This window comes from Bos indicus, chromosome 10, assembly GCF_029378745.1.
Source record: "Bos indicus isolate NIAB-ARS_2022 breed Sahiwal x Tharparkar chromosome 10, NIAB-ARS_B.indTharparkar_mat_pri_1.0, whole genome shotgun sequence".
NCBI classification, from domain to species: Eukaryota; Metazoa; Chordata; class Mammalia; order Artiodactyla; family Bovidae; genus Bos; species Bos indicus.
The window spans coordinates 32276586-32299678 of record NC_091769.1 but is presented as its reverse complement, the minus strand read 5'-3'; the positions used below and the strand labels follow the sequence as shown (position 1 = coordinate 32299678).

General features: G+C 38.8%; 1 protein-coding gene across 6 annotated transcripts in view; it reads right to left on the bottom strand.

The window, feature by feature from the left end:
• The window catches only part of CDIN1 (CDAN1 interacting nuclease 1), a 234352-nt gene that overhangs the window by 104693 nt on the left and 106566 nt on the right, over nucleotides 1–23093 (bottom strand). For 5 of the 6 annotated variants that reach the window (XM_070797239.1, XM_070797240.1, XM_019968479.2 and 2 more), the window contains exons 8-10: nucleotides 19832–19899; nucleotides 5678–5743; nucleotides 4981–5086 (exon numbers count right to left, since the gene is read on the bottom strand). In XM_070797239.1, coding sequence (XP_070653340.1) covers nucleotides 4981–5086; nucleotides 5678–5743; nucleotides 19832–19899 — 240 coding nt within the window. The remainder of the gene's footprint in view (nucleotides 1–4980; nucleotides 5087–5677; nucleotides 5744–19831; nucleotides 19900–23093) is intronic. The other variant, XM_070797241.1, reaches the window with a different exon arrangement.

Here is a 23093-nt window from a genome sequence, read left to right as displayed (position 1 = left end):
TTAGTAATGTAGGTCAAATTGTCAAAGAACCCACCTTTTGACTAGAATAGTAGGATAAGAGGGCATTTTTTTTGTTGTCAACTGCATAAATTTGTATATATATGTAGCCTGAAATATTCTGATATACATATATATACATACATATATATATACACACACACTGATATATGTAAATATACATGTATTTTCTATGCAACTGTATACATAGCCCTATATAATTTGGGGCTCTATTATGGCCCAAATGCTGCTTCTCAGAGGCAGTCTTAAAACCCCACAGAAGTGGGGACTGTAGAGTTCTAAGGAGCTCGTTAATCAAGGTTCATACCCAGGATGAGGGCCTACTCGCCGGAAAGGCAGCTCAAGTTCTATACTTAATCTGATTTTAGAGAAGGTGCCTATTGCAAAATTTAAATTTTGTTTGAAGTGAATTAAGACAGAAAAAAATTCTTGAAGTTTTGATTATAAAAGAATGAGCTGCATACATGTAGTAATTAGAAACAGCAACACAAAAGGTAAAGCTCTTTCAAACCAAGTAAATTTGTGTTTAAATGTTTCTAACTATAGTCTTATTCATTCCCTCAGATAACGGTAAATTTTATGAAGAAAAAAGTAAAGCTGATTGAGGAGAGAAATGACTGAGGGTGACGCCATCTAGACTGGGTGGCTGGGGAAGGTCCCCTTGAGGAAGGAAATTTGAGCAGACAGCTGAATGGCATCGTAAAGGGCAAGCTACGTGGAGATCCAAGTGAAGACAGTTCCAAGCCGAAGGATTAGCCAGAGTGAGGGTCTTGAAGTAGAAACAAGCAGCGTAGATTCAAGGAAGATGGAGAAAGCTGCCAAGGAAGTTTAAGAGACAGAGAGAACTCTAGGTGAAGGGAGAGCACAGGTGTGGCCAGGACTGAGGTGAGAGGCAGTTCATACAGGGCTCTGAATGTCATGGTACAGAGTTTGGATTGTATTTTTTTTTTAATTTTTTATTGTAAATATTTGCTTCACAATATTGTATTGGTTTCTGCCATACACCAACATGAATCAGTCACAGGTGTACATGTGTCCCTCCCTCTTGAACCTCCCTCCTCATCTCCCTCCTCTAGGATATCAGTTGCATTTTAAATGTGGTGGGAAGCCACTGAAGAGTGTTAAGCAGGGAAGTGACACAATCTGATTCATATTTTCCGAGAGTCACTCTGCCTAGGGTATGAAACTCTGACCGTAGGCGTACAAGTGCTGACGTAAGAAGACCAGTTTTGGAAACTGTGGTAATAGTCCGAGAGAAGATGACAGACAGTGAGGCAACAGCAGGTGTGGTGGGGACACACGGCGAGATCTGTGGTGAAGGCAGGGCTGAATGGACCTGCCGGTGAATTGCTGATGATACTTGGGGTTTTGGGCTTGAGTATTGGGAGAGATTGCGATGGCACTCATTGAGAGGCTAATAAGCTTGAGGAGAAAAGTCAGGAGTTTAATTTTGGATATGTAAAGTCTGAGATATTTATTAGGTATCCAGGAGGTGATACTGAGCAGACAGTTGGCTAGACAAACAAATGTGTACTCGGGGGAAAGTCTTAGGGCTGGGGATAAAAGTTAGAGATAGCAGCACGAGATGAAATAGAAAGCCACTGTCTCTGGTGAGATCTCCAGGGAACACCCAGGAACTATGCAGACAGAAGAGGGAGGAGGGTGAGCGCTGAGTTCCAGGGCCTTCAAGCCTAGAGCTGGGAAGAGGGCGAAGAACCAGAAAAGGAGAAAGAATACACAAGGTGGAAGTCAGGGAAAAAAATCTCAGAAGAATGTCTCTTGGAAGCTAAAAATGAACAAAAAAAAGCTTTAACAAAGAGGGAGGGTGTGGTCAACTTTGTCAGGAGTTGCTTATAGGGTGAGTAAGAATATCAATTTACATAAAAAGAAAACTCAGAGAAATATTACACTAAACTTCAGGGCTCTGCAGTTATTTATATAGAAAAATAGGCTTAGACAAGATTACGATTTCTCAAACATTAACTGAACAGTCTTATCATAGGATCCAATGTTAAAAATAGGGTGACAATTCTGATAATCATTTCGTGATGTATGTATGTCAAATTATTATGCTATATATACACCTTAAATTTACACAGGGCTGTATGGCAATTATATCTCAAGAAAACTGGAAGAAAATCTAAGAACAGTGTGACATTAGATAACAGTTTTATGTTGACTAGAGGCTTATTCGGAGAAGGCAATGGCACCCCACTCCAGTACTCTTGCCTGGAAAATCCCATGGACGGAGGAGCCTGGTAGGCTGCAGTCCATGGGGTCGCTAAGAGTTGGACACGACTGAGCGACTTCACTTTCACTTTTCACCTTCCTGCATTGGAGAAGGAAATGGCAACCCACTCCAGTGTTCTTGCCTGGAGAATCCCAGGGGCGGCAGAGCCTGGTGGGCTGCCGTCTACGGGGTCACACAGAGTCACAACTGAAGCGACTTAGCAGCAGCAGCAGCAGCAGCAGCAGCAGCAGTAGCAGCAGAGGCTTATTACACAAATAAAGCCATTAGCCCAAACTGCAACCAATACCCTCTTGAAAGGTTACCTACAGATGGGAGAGACAATTTCTTCCAACTCTGAGGAATTTTAGCAACTGCTGTTGAGGTGTGTTGAGGTGAAAATATGAAAAAATGTAGGATTCCCAAACTTTGGTCAATGGGCTAAGTTTTTCTTCAGTCAAAACGCCCCATCACTGACAAGTCTTACTTACAAGTAAATGCCTCTATGTTCCACATTGAATTGCTTTTCTTGGCCTCTCTGCAGACATGTGGTGAACCAGTGACTTCTGTGTAGAGCATTTCCCTCTTGAATAATCTGGCTTCCCCTTACCACATAACGCATACATTCAAAGAAAGTGTTTAAGAAACACAAGCCAACAGTAGTAATTGTAGCAAAGGTAGTAACCATATAAATAAAACATCATTAAAATTTAAAAAGCAGCATGCAACAAAATAATCCAAAATTTTGTCCAAATCAAACTATTAAATCATCCACTGCTCTGAACCCTCTCCAGCCATGTGAATAATCCATAGTTTATCATACAGGTGATTTGATTCTTTTAATCAGCCTCTAAAATGGTGAGGGCTGAGCACAGAGTAGACAACAGCTGAGTTGTTTTAGAATGAAGACATGCCTTTGGAATTTTTAGGTAAGCTTCACTATTTTGGATTCAAATTCTAATTGTTTCTCATAAAAGGCTTGACCAGTACCAAAGTGGGAAGACAGTCTTGATGCAAAATGATTCAGTTTAGCAGTTAAAAAAAAAAAAATTCCTTTAGCAACCTAAACTTAAACAATTTGATTTTCTTGTCATTGCTTTCCCTACACTATCAAAAATGATGCTTTCTTTACTATTTCCAACTCATCATAAAATTGCTAAAAATCTGAAATTCAATTTACCACATTACTGCTAATTTGAATAATGGCTGAATAAAAGACAGGAAACGCTGAAGCAGCATTGATTTCTAAAACATTTTGCACTTTCCTCCTCCATCCCTGTAAAGTAAAGCTCGGATGCCACGCACAATTACACAAGAAAATCAAGAAAGCCATTACGTTCAGCATTTTGTCATGATCATTGTTACCATGGCAAAAAGTGGGCTTAGTTTAGCACATCTGCTACAGGCGAGGCCCACTGGCCTTTTGTAAAGCTGGGTAACAATATAATGCCAAATTCTGGAGACTGTCACTGTTTTCTTCCAGGGTAATACTACTGCCCATAGATGTTACTGTCTCCTTCCTTAGTGACCCAAACCAATGCCATCCTACCGTCGTATTCTTAAAGTTGTTCAGTACCAAGGAACACAGTTAATTTAGGAAGGTTACCCTTTGACCCACCTTCTGGTCTAATGAAAGCTTATGCTATGCTATGCTAAGTCACTTCAGTCGTGTCCGACTCTGTGTGACCCCATAGACGGCAGCCTACCAGGCTCCCCTGTCCCTGGGATTCTCCAGGCAAGAACACTGGAGTGGGTTGCCATTTCCTTCTCCAATGCATGAAGGTGAAAAGTGAAAGTGAAGTCGCTCAGTCGTGTCCAACTTTTAGCGACCCCATGGACTGCAGCCTACCAGGCTCCTCCATCCATGGGAGTTTTCAGGCAAGAGTACTGGGGTGGGGTGCCATTGCCTTCTCCGTATGAAAGCTTAGGACTCCAATAATAGCAAATGCCAAAGTTTCAACAGTTGTATTGTAAACATCAATAGAGCTGTACTAAAAATTGCATGGATTTAGAAGTGACCAAGACAATGCATGATAACTAGCTGTAGGCATATTATTTCCTTATTTGTAAAATGGGAATAAAATCCCATTATCCCAAATAATCTTGTGAATAAAATCCCATTATCCCCAAATCACACTTTCTTGTGAGTATTAACTGAGATAATCTGCAGGCCCAGACACATGAGGGGGTACTCAGTAATATAGCATCCTCCCCCTTCCTCCAACACCATCTTTTTCTTGACCACTGAGATTCCCATGCCTTTAGAAATGTTGGTTAAGTTGGTAGGTAAATGCTTTTCTATCATTAGAAGGTTAATTCGTTTTGACTTTCATATCGTTTGGATACTTTCCTCAGAGAGCTGAGGATAAAATACTTTTTTAAGATCTGATAGAAGGCATAACTTTCACATCAAGAGGATGAAAGTCAGTGTCAATAATATTATATCACATTCTATTATTCATATTTTAAGTGACACCAATATTATCACTGTAAAATGGAAAATGGAGTATATAATAATTTTGACCTCATGCACAGATTTTTTTGTTTTAAAAAGTGAAGTAACATTATGAATGCAGAGAAGTTGAAATTATCTGAAATGAATACATTAATCAAGTCTGCGTATTTACTAGAAACAAAGGCTACTAGCATTTTTACCATCTAAACAAAATATTTTTTTTCTAATGAAATTTCAGCAGAGTATCGTTTATCTTAAGAGAAAAATAATGGGGCCTTACCTATTCCAGTAGCTCCAGAACTGGTCATGCAGGTAGGCATGGTGGCTACATTCATCACCAAATGAGGCTTTGCTTTCAATCCAGTGAATTATGTGCCCTTCTACAGCTAAGGAACAAAGCATTACGAATACAGAGCAAAGGGAAGGGGAGATGGAAAATTCTGACTCTGCCTGGGTCTCTCCATGCTTCACATTAATGAAGAGAGGCTTAACCCTCACCGTCATGTAGGGATGTAATTATAAAACAACACATCGTACCTGTTTGTGACAAGGAATGTTTATGCTACAGTCACATCCCTTTTATTTTTGTCATTTACAAAAGTCTCCCTCCTATTCTGAGATTGCCTGTATAAACTGACAATACAAAAGCAAACCAAAGTGATCCTGGCTTTTCCACAGAACTCTGTTTTAAAAATGAATATACAGAGAAATGACTTGAAAATGGTAACCAAAATGTCTTTTGAAGACATGCTTATTTCTTAAACATAGGTAAAAGTTTTTAAAGCTTAGGTTTCTTCTGAACCTATTATTTTCTGCCAATTAAAAATCTTTTGCAATTATTTCACACATTTGAATACAAAATTATCAAGCTAATAGATTCTTTGGGAACATTTGTTAATATTAACAAAAATTTTAAAAGCTATGGGAAAAAACACATCGCTTTATAAACAAATGCAGAGTGGAGTCTAAGGACTTACCAACTGGTACTTGTAAAATAAAGTCTGGCGTTTTGTCATAACCTCTTGCACGAAGCTGATCTTCATCTACAGGAAGAACAAATACTATTACTTATCACAGTATGCCATTAACAAGACAGCAATATAATTGCTTTTCTTTCTTAAAAATGTGTAAAAATTACTGATGCAGTCACACATATCATTCTTATGTATGCAGTGCTGTGTCAGAATAAATGAACTTTCTTCACAAACCTGAAGTAGAGATATAAAAATGTCTCTTTGTCCCTTCTGCATTTTTATATCTTTATTATAAACATCATTAATTCAAGCTGTCATATGCTACCTTTCTTATAATTGAAAATATACTCAAAATAATGAAATATACTTACTGATTAAAAGAAAAGGTTTCCACCATCATGAATATTGCTAATGTTATCAAGCCCATACTGACAATTTACAGTAAGGCATAAGCACTTTGGCTTTTACAATTATAAAACAAATGCTTTCATTAAAGCAATTAAGAAAGTTTAGTTTCAATTAGTGAAACTATTTCTACACACAAGAACATAAGAGAGAGACAAGGGACAATGAGATCCCCACAGAGAATTAATTACCCTGCTTAATACCTTTGGTCTGCTATTGTTTCTGGCATTTACCAGAGTTCTACAACTAACAATATGTAATTCTAAAAAGCAAACAGGCTTTGAGATTTTTTTTCTAAGTCTGTTCGATTTCTTGATCTTCTGTAAATATCAATGAGCCATTCAGGAGGAAAGGAGACAGGAAAACAGAGAGCTTGTCAAAGTTGGAAAAAACTAGCTAGATGCTTGGTTTAAAAAAAAAAGAAAAATCCTCCAATATTTTCTAAAAGCTGTCCTTGACTTCTAATGGCATTACAATGTGATTCTGAATGAGCAGTTCTCTGTTAGATTTTGGAGTGACCTGGTCATTCAATTCCAGACATGGCTTTCTGTCTTCACCCAACCTCAACTAATGGCCCAACCAAGTAACAAGGAAGGCTGTGTGGTCTCTTAACATCTACTGGGCTGTTGACATTGTCATGCATCCCATTCGCCTTCCTGCATCACCTTTGATTAAAATTAATGACCCATTCCCAGTGTTGGGTAGCTTATTTCCAATTCATTTGTCAGGCCAAGACAGTGGTTTCATGGCCAACGTTCAGAAATTCTGTTTTAGAACACTCTTGTGTACATCCTGAAAGGTCAGCATTTTAAACATAAATAACCTTTTAATGATAAGATACACTTAAACTAGATATTTAATTACATTTGGTTAAAGTTGGTATCCTTTACTGAAATTCTGAAGGACTGATGCTAGAATTCAAAACAATCTCCTCTGCTTGAAAGATAAAAAAATACCAACATAACTGTTGAGATAAGGAAATAAAGTAATCTTACTTTAAAAACAAGAGAATGTGGAAAACTGGACTTTAAATGAACAAGACTGAAAAAATTTCTATCCTCTCAATGCATTCTGGCTACAAGAATGTTTAATGCAAAAGGCATTTATTAAATCAGCCCAAGTGCCTTGAGCTGATGCTTCAGGTAGCTGATGAACAGTTTTAAAAGCTGTGAAAGTAAAAGTCGCTCAGTCGTATCCGACTCTTTGCAACGCCATGGACTATACAGTCCATGGAATTCTCTAGGTCAGAATGCTGGTACAGTAGGTAGCCTATCCCTTCTGTTTGGGATCTTCCCAACCCAGAAATAAAACTGGGGTCTCCCGCATTGCAGGTGGATTCTTTACCAAGCTCAGCAATCCGCCTGCAATGCAGGAGACCTGGGTTTGATCCCTGGGTTGGGAAGATCTCTGGGAGAAGGGAAAGGCTTCCCACTCCAGCATTCTGGCCTGGAGAATTCCACGGGCTGTAAAGTCCATGGTGTGGCAAAGAGTCAGATATGACTGAGTGACTTTAAAAGCTGGGTTGACATTAAAGATACACTGGTCTGTTTAAAATTACCCATATTTGAGTCTTCTAACTGGCCTTTGGAAGAATTTGAGCTTGCTGAGATACTCCCAAAAGAAGAACTTCTTTGGTTTCTGGTGGTTGCAAAATTGGAAGCAGAGTTCCCTAGGGGCATAGGAACTGGAACATAAGGAGTTGCCATCTTCTTTTGGCTTTTGTAACAAACTTGCACACTTCTGAGTCCGAACAATTAGAGAACAAGTAATAAGCAATGCATTATTTTCTTCTTAGGAATTCACTCTCTCAGCCCGCTCGGGCGCGCTGCCCTGGGAGGGTTAACTCCAACCCTGCCTCACCACAGCTTCTGAAAGAGATGGGAATACCAGACCACCTGATCTGCCTCTTGAGAAATTTGTATGCAGGTCAGGAAGCAACAGTTAGAACTGGACATGGAACAACAGACTGGTTCCAAAGAGGAAAAGGAGTTCGTCAAGGCTGTATATTGTCACCCTGTTTATTTAACTTCTATGCAGAGTACATCATGAGAAACGCTGGACTGGAAGAAACACAAGCTGGAATCAAGATTGCCGGGAGAAATATCAGTAACCTCAGATATGCAGGTGATACCACCCTTATGGCAGAAAGTGAAGAGGAACTCAAAAGCCTCTTGATGAAAGTGAAAGTGGAGAGTGAAAAGTTGGCTTAAAGCTCAACATTCAGAAAACGAAGATCATGGAATCCGGTCCCATCACTTCATGGGAAATAGATGGGGAAACAGTGGAAACAGTGTCAGACTTTATTTTTCTGGGCTCCCAAATCACTGCAGATGGTGACTGCAGCCATGAAATTAAAAGACACTTACTCCTTGGAAGGAAAGTTATGACCAACCTAGATAGCATATTCAAAAGCAGAGACATTACTTTGCCAACAAAGGTTTGTCTAGTCAAGGCTATGGTTTTTCCTGTGGTCATGTATGGATGTGAGAGTTGGACTGTGAAGAAGGCTGAGCGCCGAAGAATTGATGCTTTTGAACTGTGGTGTTGGAGAAGACTCTTGACAGTCCCTTGGACTGCAAGGAGATCCAACCAGTCCATTCTGAAGGAGATCAGCCCTGGGATTTCTTTGGAACGAATGATGCTAAAGCTGAAACTCCAGTACTTTGGCCACCTCATGCGAAGAGTTGACTCACTGGAAAAGACTCTGATGCTGGGAGGGATTGGGGGCATGAGGAGAAGGGGACGACAGAGGATGAGATGGCTGGATGGCATCACTGACTTGATGGACGTGAGTCTGAGTGAACTCTGGGAGTTGGTGATGGACAGGGAGGCCTGGCGTGCTGCAATTCATGGGGTCGCAAGGAGTCGGACACGACTGAGTGACTGATCTGATCTGATCTGACATTCAAGAAAAGAGATTAATAGTTTATTAAAACTATCCTAGTTTGATCAACCTTTGCAGGTGTTCGAAATCTGCTTCAGAAGGAAAAATTATGATGTTTCTGACAGTGGCTAAAAACAAAATTTCAAAGGTCACCAAGCAATCCAAATGCACACACTAAAATCTCTTAAAAGGCAGTTACACTCCTGTTCACCACACCCAAATTACTAACACAGTACCTACAGTTTAAATTTCATGACTTAATGTGAAAAATTAAAAAAAACACCTAAACTCCTCAAACTGAACATAAACATCAGAGAATCTCTCCATCTTTCTGTGGAGAACCTCAAACTGTAACACAGTACTCCTACTCTCTACACCGTCCCCACATCCCTCCTTCTCAGCATAAAGGTGATTCAACTGTAACTGTAGTCAAAAGACAGCTTCTAGAAACCTCTGCTACTCCCAGCAATATTACATTTTTTCTTTTTTAAGTAAAGAGGTTATTCCACACATCTGAAATACTTTGTTGTTATGCATTGGGTATTGTCTCTGTTCTTTATTTTCTAAACTCTGTCTTACCTCCTCTGTTTCAACCTTCACATCATTCCTTTCAACCTAGATTTTCCTTTACTTGGCAAAATTCAGAGAAAATGACAGGACAAGTCTAGGAGGTGGTATTCATTCAGGAAGAGCTGTCCCTGCTCACCTGGTCTCAGCACCAGGAGATGGAAGTTTCTATCAAAGATCACCGTACTGGGAGATTTTTAAGTCAACCCCATCTATCTGACCAGATTTCCTGGCCTTTGCGTTATGCTCCTTTCCTGGTTCTCAGACGGTTAAAGATTCCTTACCATGATCATTATCCCAACCACTGGGTATGGATTTAAAATTTGGTTGACCATCTGGTGGGTCAGGGTTCAAACTGTAAGATCTAGAGGCTACGGCTCACTCATCATCCAAAACACTACCTGTGCCTCATTCCTTGTTCATCCCCTCGTCTTACTGTGCGTAGGCCTAGCTCCCACCACACCCAGAGCCTGAAGCCTCTGCTCTGAGAACAGGAAATGTTTCTTTTCATTTTTTAAAACCCTATTCACTGCCCTATTCTCACCACCAACAAACACCTGTGTGTGTATGTCTGCACTCACTTGTGTTTAACTCTTTGCGACCCCATGGACTCTAGCCTGCTAGGCTCCTCTGTCCATGGTTTTTCCCAGGCAAGAATACTGGAGTGGGTTGCCATTTCCTCTTCAAGGGGATCTTCCAAACCAGTGTCTCCTATGCATCTCCTGCATTACAGGCAGATTCTTTACCACTGAGCCACGAGGGAGGCCAGTTGGCACATATTTAATACACAAATGGGTAAATGAATAAAATATAAGTGCATTTTTAAGAGTACCATGTCTTCCACAAAGCTGACCCAGACTAAGTAATTTTCTTTCCTGATTTAAAAGACAGCAAAAGTGACCCAAAGCTCAAGGTGGGAAGTTTTCCTATTTTGTTTGGTCTGCAATATTTTAAATAACATTGGATTTATCCATTCCTTAATGTTTGGGCAGAATTCCCCCCATAAGCAATCCAGGCCTGGTGCTACTATAATGTGTAGTTCTTTGGTTACTTTTACTACCTTTTTTTTTTTTTTGATGGTTACTGATCTGTTTAGATTTTTTATCTCTTCTATAATCAGTTTTTCAATTTTTATTTTCCTTGAGAATCTTAAGTTTCATCAGAGTTCTCAGGGCTTTTTATACATATTGGAGCCAAGTGGTTACTTATGAGTCTCTGAACTTTCTAAGTAGAAAGCTGGATGTTTAAGTAACTTGATGTTTTCTTCAAGAAAAAATGATGAGGGCTGAGAAAGAGGAAAGAATAACATTGGTTTAAAAGCCTAGGAGGAGAGTTTCAGAATAGCACTTTTAGTATAACTCCTAAAATTGTTGGGGATCAATATGAAATCAGTCTCCAAATCCTGTATACCTAACTTACTCAGTGAATGCAGCAAATATGAAGTAGGGCTCTTCTGACTTAGTATACTGAAAATGCCCAATATATCTCATAAATACTAAGCTTGTTAATAAGCTTCCCTGGTGTCTCAGTGGTAGAATCTGCCTGCCAATGTAGGAGACACGGGTTTGATCCCTGGGTCAGGAAGATCCCCTGGAGAAGGAAATGGAATTCCATTCTGGTATTCTTGCCTGGAAAATCCTATGGACAGAGGGGCCTGGCAGGCTACAATCCACAGGGTAGCAAAGAATGGGACACAACTTGGCCACTAAATAAGAACAAGCTTGTTAATGTCACAGTCCAAGTATTGATTATCAAAATTAATATAAGAATAGTTTCACTTAAAAGAAGACTCATTAGCCTCTAGATCCACAAAATGTAGGATTTTTAGATAAAGGGTACCTCATGAAACATAGTACTCTGAGCTTATAGAGTCTTCTAACATTCCAACTTACACATGATACAATGAAAGAGGTCAGCAGAAGTGACTGTCAACACCTTTTTGTTATTGTTCAGTCACTTAGTTATGTCCAACTTTGCGATCCCATAGACTGCAGCATGCCAGGCTTCCCTGTCCTTCATTATCTCCCAGAGTTTGCCCAAACTCATGTCCACTGAGTCGGTGAAAACATCCAGCCATCCAACCATCTCATCCTCTGTTGTCCCCCTTCTCCTCCTGCCCTCAATCTTCCCCAGCATCAGGGTCTTTTCCAAGGACTTGGCTCTTTGCATCAGGTGGCCAACCACATGGGTCTTTCATATAGCCAGATACCATCTCAGCCAAGCTCTGGTTTGTCCCAACAGACCATATACAATTTTTAATTATGGAAAATATTTAAATGTCATCATGTGTAGTACTTATGAAGCGGCAAAAAAAATTCTCATTTTCCTCCTAGAAGATTTGAAAACACGAGAGCGGGGATGGGTCTTGGACACTGTTTAGTTGACACCTGCCTGAAGAGGAAGTGAACAAAATCAACGCTTGACTTCTACTATCTTGATGATCCTTTCTCCAATGTAACTAAAAAACCAATGAAACCGCATCTACAGATAAAACCGATGCTAAATTTTTCAAAACAATCCAGTTCTTCATTTATTTTTAAGTTGTCAGGCTTGCCTTTGGAGGACATTTTAAAAAAGGAATCACATAAATGTAAAGATCACTGTGAAAGTTTAATTTCTCTGGCCTTTTAATTACCCTCTCCTCTAAATGCCCAAAATATCCACAGCAATTAAGTACTAATTACACAATTTCTTTCTTTAAAAGAAAGGGCTGATTTTGAGTCAGAGAACAAAACACATCTGAAACTGGTTAACATATACTTAAGAATCATAGCAGGGCATGAGGGCTATAAGAGAAAGTTTGAAGTTTTCCTTTTTCGTTTCCTTAAAAGGCTTTAAATTTAAGAAATACAGTTATTCACAGAGAAATTATGCAAAATTCCAGTTCATAACATCTGAAAATGAAAAGAGAAATAACATTCTGACATGGCCTTTTATCTATGAATTTGTCAAAAGGTTTCTAAAATCCTAGGTTAAAATACCTTGTATGACAAAAAAAATCTTTTTAACATCGGTTACATTTTTTACTAAATTGGGGAAGGGCAAAAAAGACACTTCAATACAAATGAAAACTACAGTATATTTTTTCTACTCTAGTATTTTGTTTTTCTATGTGTTTTTTTTTTTAAATCCCAAAATACTGTTTCATTCAATAACTGGAGCTGTGACCTTCACATCCCATATTTCTATCTTCTCTAGAAGGAAGTTTCACAGGCTTTCTACCTAATTAAAGAATTTAGCAGGGTTTTGATAATAGATATTATTATGCTATGCAAACCATGTGCAAAGGTACATAGAACAGATATGCATTTAATGGGGAGACCGAGATGAATGAAACCTTTAGAGGACCTAAAAATTTCATTACGTCCATTAGTTTCAATCTTTTCCCCCAAAGCCTCTTATCAAAGCCACTAATAAGGAATACAGCTGACTGCTCTGACCTTATCCTTTGTTTATGTCTTTAGGGGACAATACTAGTGAAAACTAAAGTGCCCTAAAGACAGGGAACAAATGGGGGTGGATGTCACAAGTCAGAACAGTGCCAAGTGAGGCAGGGTAGGCTGGTCCCCATTGACTGGTGGTTCTGGAGACAGAGAACATGAACATGGACAACAGAAGCAAAACTCTTCCTTCTGTACCTTACTCTGTTGCTGTTCTACAGTCGCGAAGTTGTGTGCGACTCTGCGACCCCATGAACTGCAGCAGCATGCCAGGCTTCCCTGTTCTTCACCGTCTCATGGAGCTTACTCAAATTTATGTCCATTGAGTCTGTGATGCCATCCAACCATCTCAACCTCTGTTGTCCCCTTCTCCTCTTGCCCTCAACCTTTCCCAGCATCAAGGTCTTTCCCAATGAGTCGGCTCTTCTAATCAGGTGGCCAAAGTATTGGAGCTTCAGCTGTATCACTCTAAATTCTTTTGGTTTAACACCACAAGAGAAGGGACAAGTCAGAAGTCAGCATGGTAGAGTAAAAAAGAATTCAGGGCAAGCTGTTCTGGGGTGGGGTGGGGTAACTGTGATTCGAGGTCTGAGGCAAGTTTCCACTAAACAGAACAGGGGGACTGGAGGGTCACAGAGTCCTTTGTAACTCCAAAATTCTGTGCAATGGATGAATGTCAGCCTTTGTCTGGCCCAGCTCTTTTAGCTGTTGTCACTGATGTGAGAACCTGTTGTGCCTGAACCAATCTCGGTAGAGGGAGGCGTATTAGTAGTTCGGAGGCATACAAGAGATCTCTACACACTGATACACAAACACACAACACACAGGACCAAGGAACCCATCTAACAATAACAACAACAGATGTGACCCTCCAATACTTTTTGTTTACAGGGAATAAGGTTGCAACCTGTAGCTAATTTTTTGTGGGGTGAGATATTTGATTTTTTGTCCTGTTTCCTGCCCTGCCTGGCATCGCCAACCTACTCTCACAATTGCTTCGGATGGGCGGTGAAAGACATAACCCCCAACCACTGGCCCCAGGAGTGGACACGTGAGCCAGACTAGCTGATCAGAGCCTATTTTTAAGATTGATTATGGGGCAAAATGAGAAGCACCACTTTCCCCCTGGGATTACGAACTCTACAGAGCAAACAAATTAGCAATTCCCAGGGATCACCTTTGTTTTCTGAGAATGAAGCCTACATTGGAAAAAAGAAACACAAAAAGGAAAAAAGAGGAGATACCGATGACATCGTTTTGTCTTTTAAATTCTAGATGACACCTCAGAAGCAAACTTCTTTGGACGCTGCAGGTATCTCTGAACCAATATTTCTCCCTCTTGTGTGTGCATATAATCTAGTTTGACTGGATCTCTGTCACTTACAACCCAGGTGGTTCTAATTTATCAGCAGTGGCCAAGAAAGCAGATGTTGGATGATGCGAGTTATCTAACCAGAGCAATGGTTGAGGGAAGAGCTGTGGGCTTCAAGCAGGAAGACTACCATCATAAGTGGACAGGCTAACCTGTCTTCAAAGTTCTAAAGAACCTTTCAGCAGCAAACGTGTCTGTGGTTCTTTTCTCTTGGTCCCAGGGAGAAGCATGCACAAGCAAAGTCAATAAGATTAGTAAGTAAAAGGTGGTCCCTCACCTTGACAATTTCTTTAGGAAGGGGAGAACAGACCCCAGATTCTCCACATTCTGCCCCTCAAAATAATGTTCCCAACAGACCCCAGATTCTCCACATTCTGCCCCTCAAAATAATGTCTCTGTTACCCGGAAAACTGCATCTTATTTTAACCTTTAGTTAGGAATTTAAATAGCTGATACTTTTGGAAACATCCAACCATCTTAGTTCCCTTTAGCCTATGTAACCCTCTGTTTTATTTCTAGTCTCTTACCCTCTATGGCTAACATCTGCATGTACACACAGTCTCAGTATTCTGAATCTCATCTGTTCCCACTGCCTATTCTTCACCTGAAGTCATAATTCCATATCACATCATAATCACTTCCCCGGAGCACTGCTGCTTTAAATAGGGAATAAAGCAGCAGGAGTAGACGAACTCTCAGAAACACAGATCCTAATTTCTTACAGCAAAGGATATCCTTCAGTAAGCCTATTTGGCTTTATACAGATTGCACCCTCCTGGAGTCCCACAGAGCAGTACGTGAATGCTAGAAAAAGCACCTATGTAAAATATGCTGGTCTGTCCTAAGGCAAGACCAAACACGGCAGGGTGAGGCAGGATGAAGCAAATGTCTCTCAGGTGTCACTCAAAGTAATTGTTAGCTGCTACTAATAGGGCAACATTCACCGGAAAGAATAAAATATCTCTGGAACCATCCTTATTAAGCCAAACTTAACAAGAATTTGCACCGGACAGTGGCTATGGAAGTCACTAATGAAAGTCCCTCCGACGTGGAGAGATGCCAACCCATGGAGGATGAATGTTTGTCTTCAGTCTTTGGTACACACTCTTTCATATTTTCCCTATCATTGCAAACATTCTTGTTGTCTTCTGGCTGTCACTATTTTTCTTTTCTCCCTTGCCTTGTGTCCAAATCTCTCCTCTCACCCCACACTCCCAAAGGAGAGAGAGACAGAGGCTATACAATAAAATATGCTATCATTAATTACTTGAGAGATACAAATTAAAACATCTCCATCAGACAAGATACATTTTCTATTTCACTGATACTAGAAATGGAACAAACCCTTAGCAGAAGGGATAAGGATGGTCACAATGCCTAACTGGTCAATTTCCTTGTGTCTCCAAGCCTAAAAGCGGGCAGCAAGCTCTTTGCATCTTCTGAGACTTCAAATGTACATCAATAAATGTTTATTCTAAGTTAACTATACTTGGAAAGAACTGATTTGTACTTATTTGAAAATTTCATGGAAGGACCCATGTTTGACTTGTTTTATTTATTTTTTAGTCCTAATGGTACATGCCCATAGCAAGTACCTAAAAGGTAACAGTTTGCTGCACCAAAAGAAACAGTGATTAGCTTGTGGTAATACAGCCAGGCTAATGAGTTCAGCGAGCCACCTGAGAAGCACATGGAAGTAGGAAGAGGCTGCTAAGAGAGAGCAGATGAGTAAGATGAGTAAGTAAAATTCTATCGCTACTTCAGGAGAAGTTGCTTACAAGCCAGTAGCATGTTCTTCCTATGTTGAGGGTGGCTATTGATTTTTAACACAGTCTGTACCTTCTTTAAAAATGTTCACAGGAGAAGCAGGACCACAGCCTTGAATGCATTTATTTTCACTACCAAGACAATCAAGTGAGATGCCCTAGATGAAAGTGCATTTTAATGGGACGGACAAGGCAATAGTGTGCGTGGGCTGGAGGGGAGGCGTGCTTATCATCATCTTCAAACTATTTAGGATATTGTTCCTGGCATGCCTGGTGGTTCAGACAGTAAAGAATCTGCCTGCAATGCAGGAGACCTGAATTCAAATCCTGGTTTGGGAAGATCCCGTGGAGAAGGGATAGGCTACCCTCTCCAGTATTCTTGGGCTTCCCTCATGGCTCAGCTGGTAAAGAATCCACCTGCAATGCAGGAAACCTGGGTTTGATTCCTGGGTTGGGAAGATACCCTGGAGAAGGGAATGGTTACCCATTCCAGTATTCTTGCCTGGAGAATTCCATGGACAGAGGAGCCTGGTGGGCTACAGTCCTTAGGGTCACAAAGAGTCAGACGCGACTAACACTTTCATGGTTTTTCACTTCACTTTCCTGGCATGCAGAGAACATACTTGGCAAAAGGTAACTGAAAAGAATGACTGAACAATGAATAAAAGAATTATGAGATCTCTGAGGAAACTGCTAGAAATTACCTGTATTCATTTGCTTGCAATTTGTTTGTAACTTGACCACAGCTACAAAAGCAGGGCCTTCATTTGACTTATATCTGGGGCTTAAAATAGTACATGATTCGGTAACTGATTGTTGGAATAAATACACGAATAAAATACATTTTCTAGTTGGAGGACCTAAAGTCATTTATTCAACGTTGACTCTTCTTAGTACAATGTAATTTTGAGAAATAGGAAATGGATAAATGTACAAGATAGGATAAATCCATAAGTACACCTAAACCTTCAACGAAAAGGAGACTTCATTTTTCCTTTCCAATATAGTGCCTGGTTAAATCCTGTGTACCTGATTATAAGAGCTGACTTATTGAAAAAGACCTTGATGCTGGGAAAGACTGAAGGCAAAAGGAGAAAGGGGCAGCAGAGGATAAGATGGTTGGATAGCATCACTGACTCAGTGGACATGAATTTAAGCAAGCTCCTGGAGATGGTGAAGGACAGGGAAGCCTGGCATGCTGCAGTCCTTGGGGTCACAAAGTCAGACACGACTTAGCAACTGAACAACAAATCCTGTGCCAGGGCAACTGTTCAGTACGTGGTTATGAATAAAGAAAATTTAAGAAAATTATTAGGGTTATGATAAAAGCAATTTATTTTTATTTTTCTCTTCTATCTGAACTCTCAGTTTTAGAGATGTCAGATAAAATACGTATTTTATAAAATGACATATAGAGCACAATAGGTGGAAAATTTAAAATAAGATAAAAAATTTCAGAAGGTCATAATTCTTAAGAAGGGGTAATATATAAATGATAAGAATCCTTGTCTTTTGAAAGTAGTCCAGATTTGAGGGAAGGAGGGAAGGAAAGAGAAAGGGAGAAAGAAAGAGACACAGAGGGACTGATTGATTTTACTTTCAATTATTTTAAAAAAAATCAAAGTAAAACAAACATGCCTGCAATGTCTCTGCAACAAAATTCAAGGCGTACACAAGAAAACAAGAAAATATAAAATGAGATTAGTAGTCTATTTCCATACCTATGTTTTTGATGATTTATCTAAATTTACCTGGTACAGTAATCTAGATCTGATTATTCATTGTGAAGGGAGTATTTACAAGGTAAAAGAACAAACCCATAATGATACTCCATAAGAGGCTTTGGGTTTTCAGGTTTTAACCATAAATAAACATGTATTAATTCAGTACAACATTAAAATGCTTAAAATGCAGAGAATAACAATTTCTCTGAATACTAATGAGGAAATGCTTCAAAACAGGACTGAGGTTACATAAAGAGAGCTAAATACGAGTTAAGGATCATCTTTGGTATGCTTCAATAAAAGAATTACTGTTAGATCCTAGAGTGCAGAGGAACAGATGAGCCTGTTCCATTTTAAATCCCCTTTCTGAACCTGTTAGCAAAGCGCAGTGACTCCCTGCTGTGCCTCTGCACTGCTTTTGTCAACGGTGGCCAACGAAGTCTAGCGCCTTCAGTTCCTAGAATCAAGGGAGTCAAGCACCTGGGACTAAGTTTAAGCCAAGGGTGGGCCCTTTGCTCTTCCTCCCTGTTTGGGTCTTCCAGTCTTTAGGAAGGAAGCAGAAAAAAACTAGATTAAGCAAAGAAGCGGTGCCAAGGGCTTGACTACCCTTAAGCAGATGGTGCCAAGAGAGTTACACCGAGTGGTCTTGAAAATATGACTGCTCAGTTGCTGGCTTCAAACAACACACTTGGCCACACGTGACTGGCCACTGAGTGCTCAATATGATCAGATACTTTATAATATTACTGGAACTTCATAGTCTACAAAGTACCCCATGATGCAACACAGGACATTCATTCCAATTGGTTCTGAAGGCATTATACACCAGATTTTTCATTAGATTTTAAAAGGTAATTTCTATCTAATTCACTCTTCTCCATACACTGAATATTTCAGTTGTTCTTATACAAAAAAAAAAAACTTGTTGCTTTTACATATCAAAATTTAATTTAGTAATCTGAGGCCACTCTCCTAATTTATCAGGTGTGTTCAACTCTTACTGGAGAATATTTATGGTATACCCCCTCTTAAAATTATCAACCATTTACAACACATTCAACTCAAATCTTCAGGTCATTAATAAAAATACTGAATACTAAGACTTAAAACAGATTTCTTACAGGACTGTTTTCAACATCCTTTCCCAATTTGACATAAGATCATTTGACTTCCCTTGGCTAAGTCTTGTTCATTTTGGATCAAAAATTATGTAATCCAATATCGCTTAATTTTTTTAACCTAAAAAAATATGCCATGCAAACTCTTAATTTAAAATAGATGTGTACAATAATACAATCTGTATAGAACCTTGAAAAATTACCACATTTAAAATGAAGAAGAGGATCTAATTCCTGGTAGAGTGCTTTATGGTTGCTATGATCAGTTATCACATGTATGCCTTTTGAGGCTTAATTTTTAATGCCTAAGAGATGTTGAAAGAAATAACAATCTGTAATAAGATTCCACGTTGGCAGACAAACACATACGTACCTGCGAGATTTTAAAAAATCATACTCATATGATGACAATTCACTTTTGGCATAAAAATAATAAAAGCTCAATATTTCATTTTCAAGTGAAAGTACTAGGCAATTCCATACATGAGACAAAAATACCTAACATGAATTTTTCTAACCATTCTTTTCAATATATAAAGCATTTTATGGACAATATTTCTTTTGTTTCCTTCTCTCATAAGGCCTAGATTATGGTTAATATCTCATGACACTAAAAGTAATACTGCAACAGATATTAAAGTATTTTTTCAGCCACTTATGCTATAAAATATTAATTGTAAGCCTGTGCATGTGCTGTGTATACAAGGGATTAGGTAACTGAGTTCCTGCTCAGTTCTAAATCAATAAAAGATAACATGCACAGCATCGGTCATCATTTGCTTTTCCTTTAGTACATAATAACTGCAAGTGGAAGATTTTTAAAAATATATATTTAAGCACTCACGGAGATATATGCTGGAGAAGACGTAAGCAATACTTACCTAGGAAGGATAGGTTTTTCTCCAGAAGCAAGTCCCTCAGCAGGACTTCATGCTCATGACCAATGGCACTGGGAAGTCTTAGTTAAGGAGCGTAACATTGGTAGAATTATACCACCAGAAAAAATTGCTAATACCAGGGCTATACTTTGAGATGAAATGGAAAGTAGAGGTAATTATAAACATCCTTTATGCTATGCTAAAAACCCCTCAATTCAATTTAGGACCATTTATTAAGCACTAAGTGCAGTAGAGAATACCAACCAGCTTTTGCCCTAAGAATTTCTAGTCTTACAAAGTCCCATAAATCTTCTGTGAGTTCATGCTTGTCACAAAGCCAGCATTTAGCAGCTCTTATTTTCCCAGTCCTGATGCTGGGAAAGATTGAGGGCAGGAGGAGAAGAGGGTGTCAGCGGATGAGATGGTTGGATGGCATCACTGACGCAATCAACATGAACTTGGGCAAAGTCAGGGAGATGGTGAGGAACAGGGAGGCTTGGTGTGCTGCAGTCCACGGGGCTGCAGAGTCAGACACAACTGGGTGACTGAACAACAACACTTCACTTCTAGTCTATGATTGGTGATCTTCTGTGACTTGGGGAACCAAACAACTGACTTGTTGAGAAGTATATGTACTCTGGAAGAAAGACATCCCAGTAAATGGCTGTGGGTTAGTGCGTCAGTTCAGAGGCTGTTTCAAGTCTTTCTCTTGTGTGTGCAAGTTTTCACCATTATATTATGTATATAAATATATACATATGCTCATATAAATTTTTTGAGTGCTAATATGAGGCAGGCAGTATATCAAGTATGTTATTTTCAGTGTATTTACATATGTTTTTCATCCTCACAGTTATTATTATCCTTATATTATAGATGAGGAAACCAAGGCTTAAAAAGGAATTTATATAAGATCATGTGGTCAATGTGTGGCAGAGCAGAGAATCAGAACAAAATCTCTGCAAAGCCTATATCTATGACCTCTGTAGAGCTACTTAAAAATATTAAAATTACATAAAAATAATTGCTATTAGCTAATGCTGCTGCTGCTGCTAAGTCGCTTCAGTCATGTCTGACTCTGTGCAACCCCACAGATGGCAGCCCACCAGGCTCCTCTGGTGTGTACAAAGTGTGAAAAGGAGTTTTATCCTATTCTCATACTATAATTTTGTCAAAGGTGTTTGGTAATACAGGCAGACTTTGGAGATACCATGGGTTCAGTTCCAGAATAAAACAAATATTGCAATAAGGCAAGTTACATGAATTTTTTGGTTTCTCAGTGCATATAAAAGTTACTATTACACTATAGCCTATTAAGTGTTCAACAGCATTATATCTAAAAAATACATATACCCTAATTAAAAAATACTTTATTGCTAAAAAATTGCTACCATCACCTGAGCCTTCAGCGAGTCCTTATCTTTTTGTAATTATAATACCACAGATCATTACAGCAAATACTATAATAATGAAAAACATTAAAATACTGTAAGAATTACTAAAAAGTGACATAGAGACATCAAGTGAGCAAATGCTATTCGGAAAATGGTGCCGACTCAAGGCAGGGTTGCCACAAACTTTCAATTTGTAAAAAACATAATATCTGCAAAGCACAATAAAGTGAAGCACAATAAAATGAGGTGTGCCTGTAATTCTTTAATTCTCCATCTCACTAATGTCAATCTGGTCTTATCACTCCTTGGCTTAACAGGGATTCTTTAGTCCTGATCATGCACTACAAGAATCCAACTTATATCAAATAAAGCTTAAAAATTACCTGTAAAATTCTTAGACAATCATCCTGTCATTTATCAATACATACAAGTGGAAATTATTCAAATCTTAGAATTCAAGAGGTGGGACCACTCATATACATCATCAAAACAAGTCCCAAGTCTTCATCACTGTCTTTTTCTTTCTGTTGTCCCTCCTCCCCATGCACAGGACTGTGCTTACTTCTCAATGAAAACAAATGTTTAAATCATAAAATTTCACACATTCATAGAGTCCACTGAAGACATCTGATGAATCTCTCTCAATTGTCTCTCATTACTACGGGCATCCCATGTTTCAGAACTAAATAATTTACTTCCAGTCCACATAAATGTGCTCTCACTTTTATTGCTGTGAATTATTTACATCTAAAATGTTGAATCATGAAACTGATGGTACAGGAGTGAAATCCAGAGCACGTCAAGCTTCCTGTATCATTATCTTTCCTTATTCCACAGTTCAGGTCTTTGTCTAACATCTGTGTCCTGAAGTCACACTTTGCAAAGTTGAGGTGGCTGGTTTCTCACACCTTTTGTGTCTGTGAATATAACTTGTGGCAGGAAAATAACATGTAGGTGGACATGGTTATATAGGAAAAACTGGTGTCTTTTGGTAGACACCAAAAGAAAAAGAAAGCAATGACAATTTATATACTCTTTGCGATCTAGGGTGCTATTTTGGTGTCTTATTAATAAATCACCAATTTACTTTACTCTCCTTACACAAATGCCTACATGTAACATTTTCATAATGGAGTAAAAGGTTCTGCACCTATTTTGTTTATTAAACGTGTGCTTTCTTTCTAACAAAATGATGTAATTTGCCAAGGGTAAGCAATGTAAACATTACCAAATTATCAGAGCAACATACAAATAGCATTTGCACTCATATGAAAATCCAATCATTTTTATTCAGTGTGAAATAAAATAATTCCTGTTGATCAGCCTTGAAAACAGCTAAGCAAGTGTATTTACGTTACATTAAACTGCCACTATCTCAATGCAAAGATAAAATCAATGCTCTATAAACTCCCCAGCCTGTTTTATTCTGCATGGTAAAAGCAATCACTAATTTGAAACTTTGCAAAGATATATATACATGTTGATTATGTTTTGTTTGATATAAACATGTATAAAATACAAAATCTAGAATATAAAGTTTATAAAAACAGTAATTTTACAAGCAATAGGCATAATGGAGCTGTGAAATTATAATCTAGCCAGTGAATACAATTTATAGACGTATATCATTATCTTTATCAATTGAAATCAGGTACTACATTAAATTCTACTGGCAGTAGCACAACCAAAAAAGAAAAGTGGATGATGGCAAAAATATAAGGAAAAAAATCCAGACCGAATTTATAATGCTTCATAAGCAGAAACACTTAGACTTTCTCTATAATAATACCTATTATTGATGTATGGCAGTGATCATGGGGCAAAACTTGTAAATAACCTCACAGGCCATTTTCTTCACCAGCAATACAGCA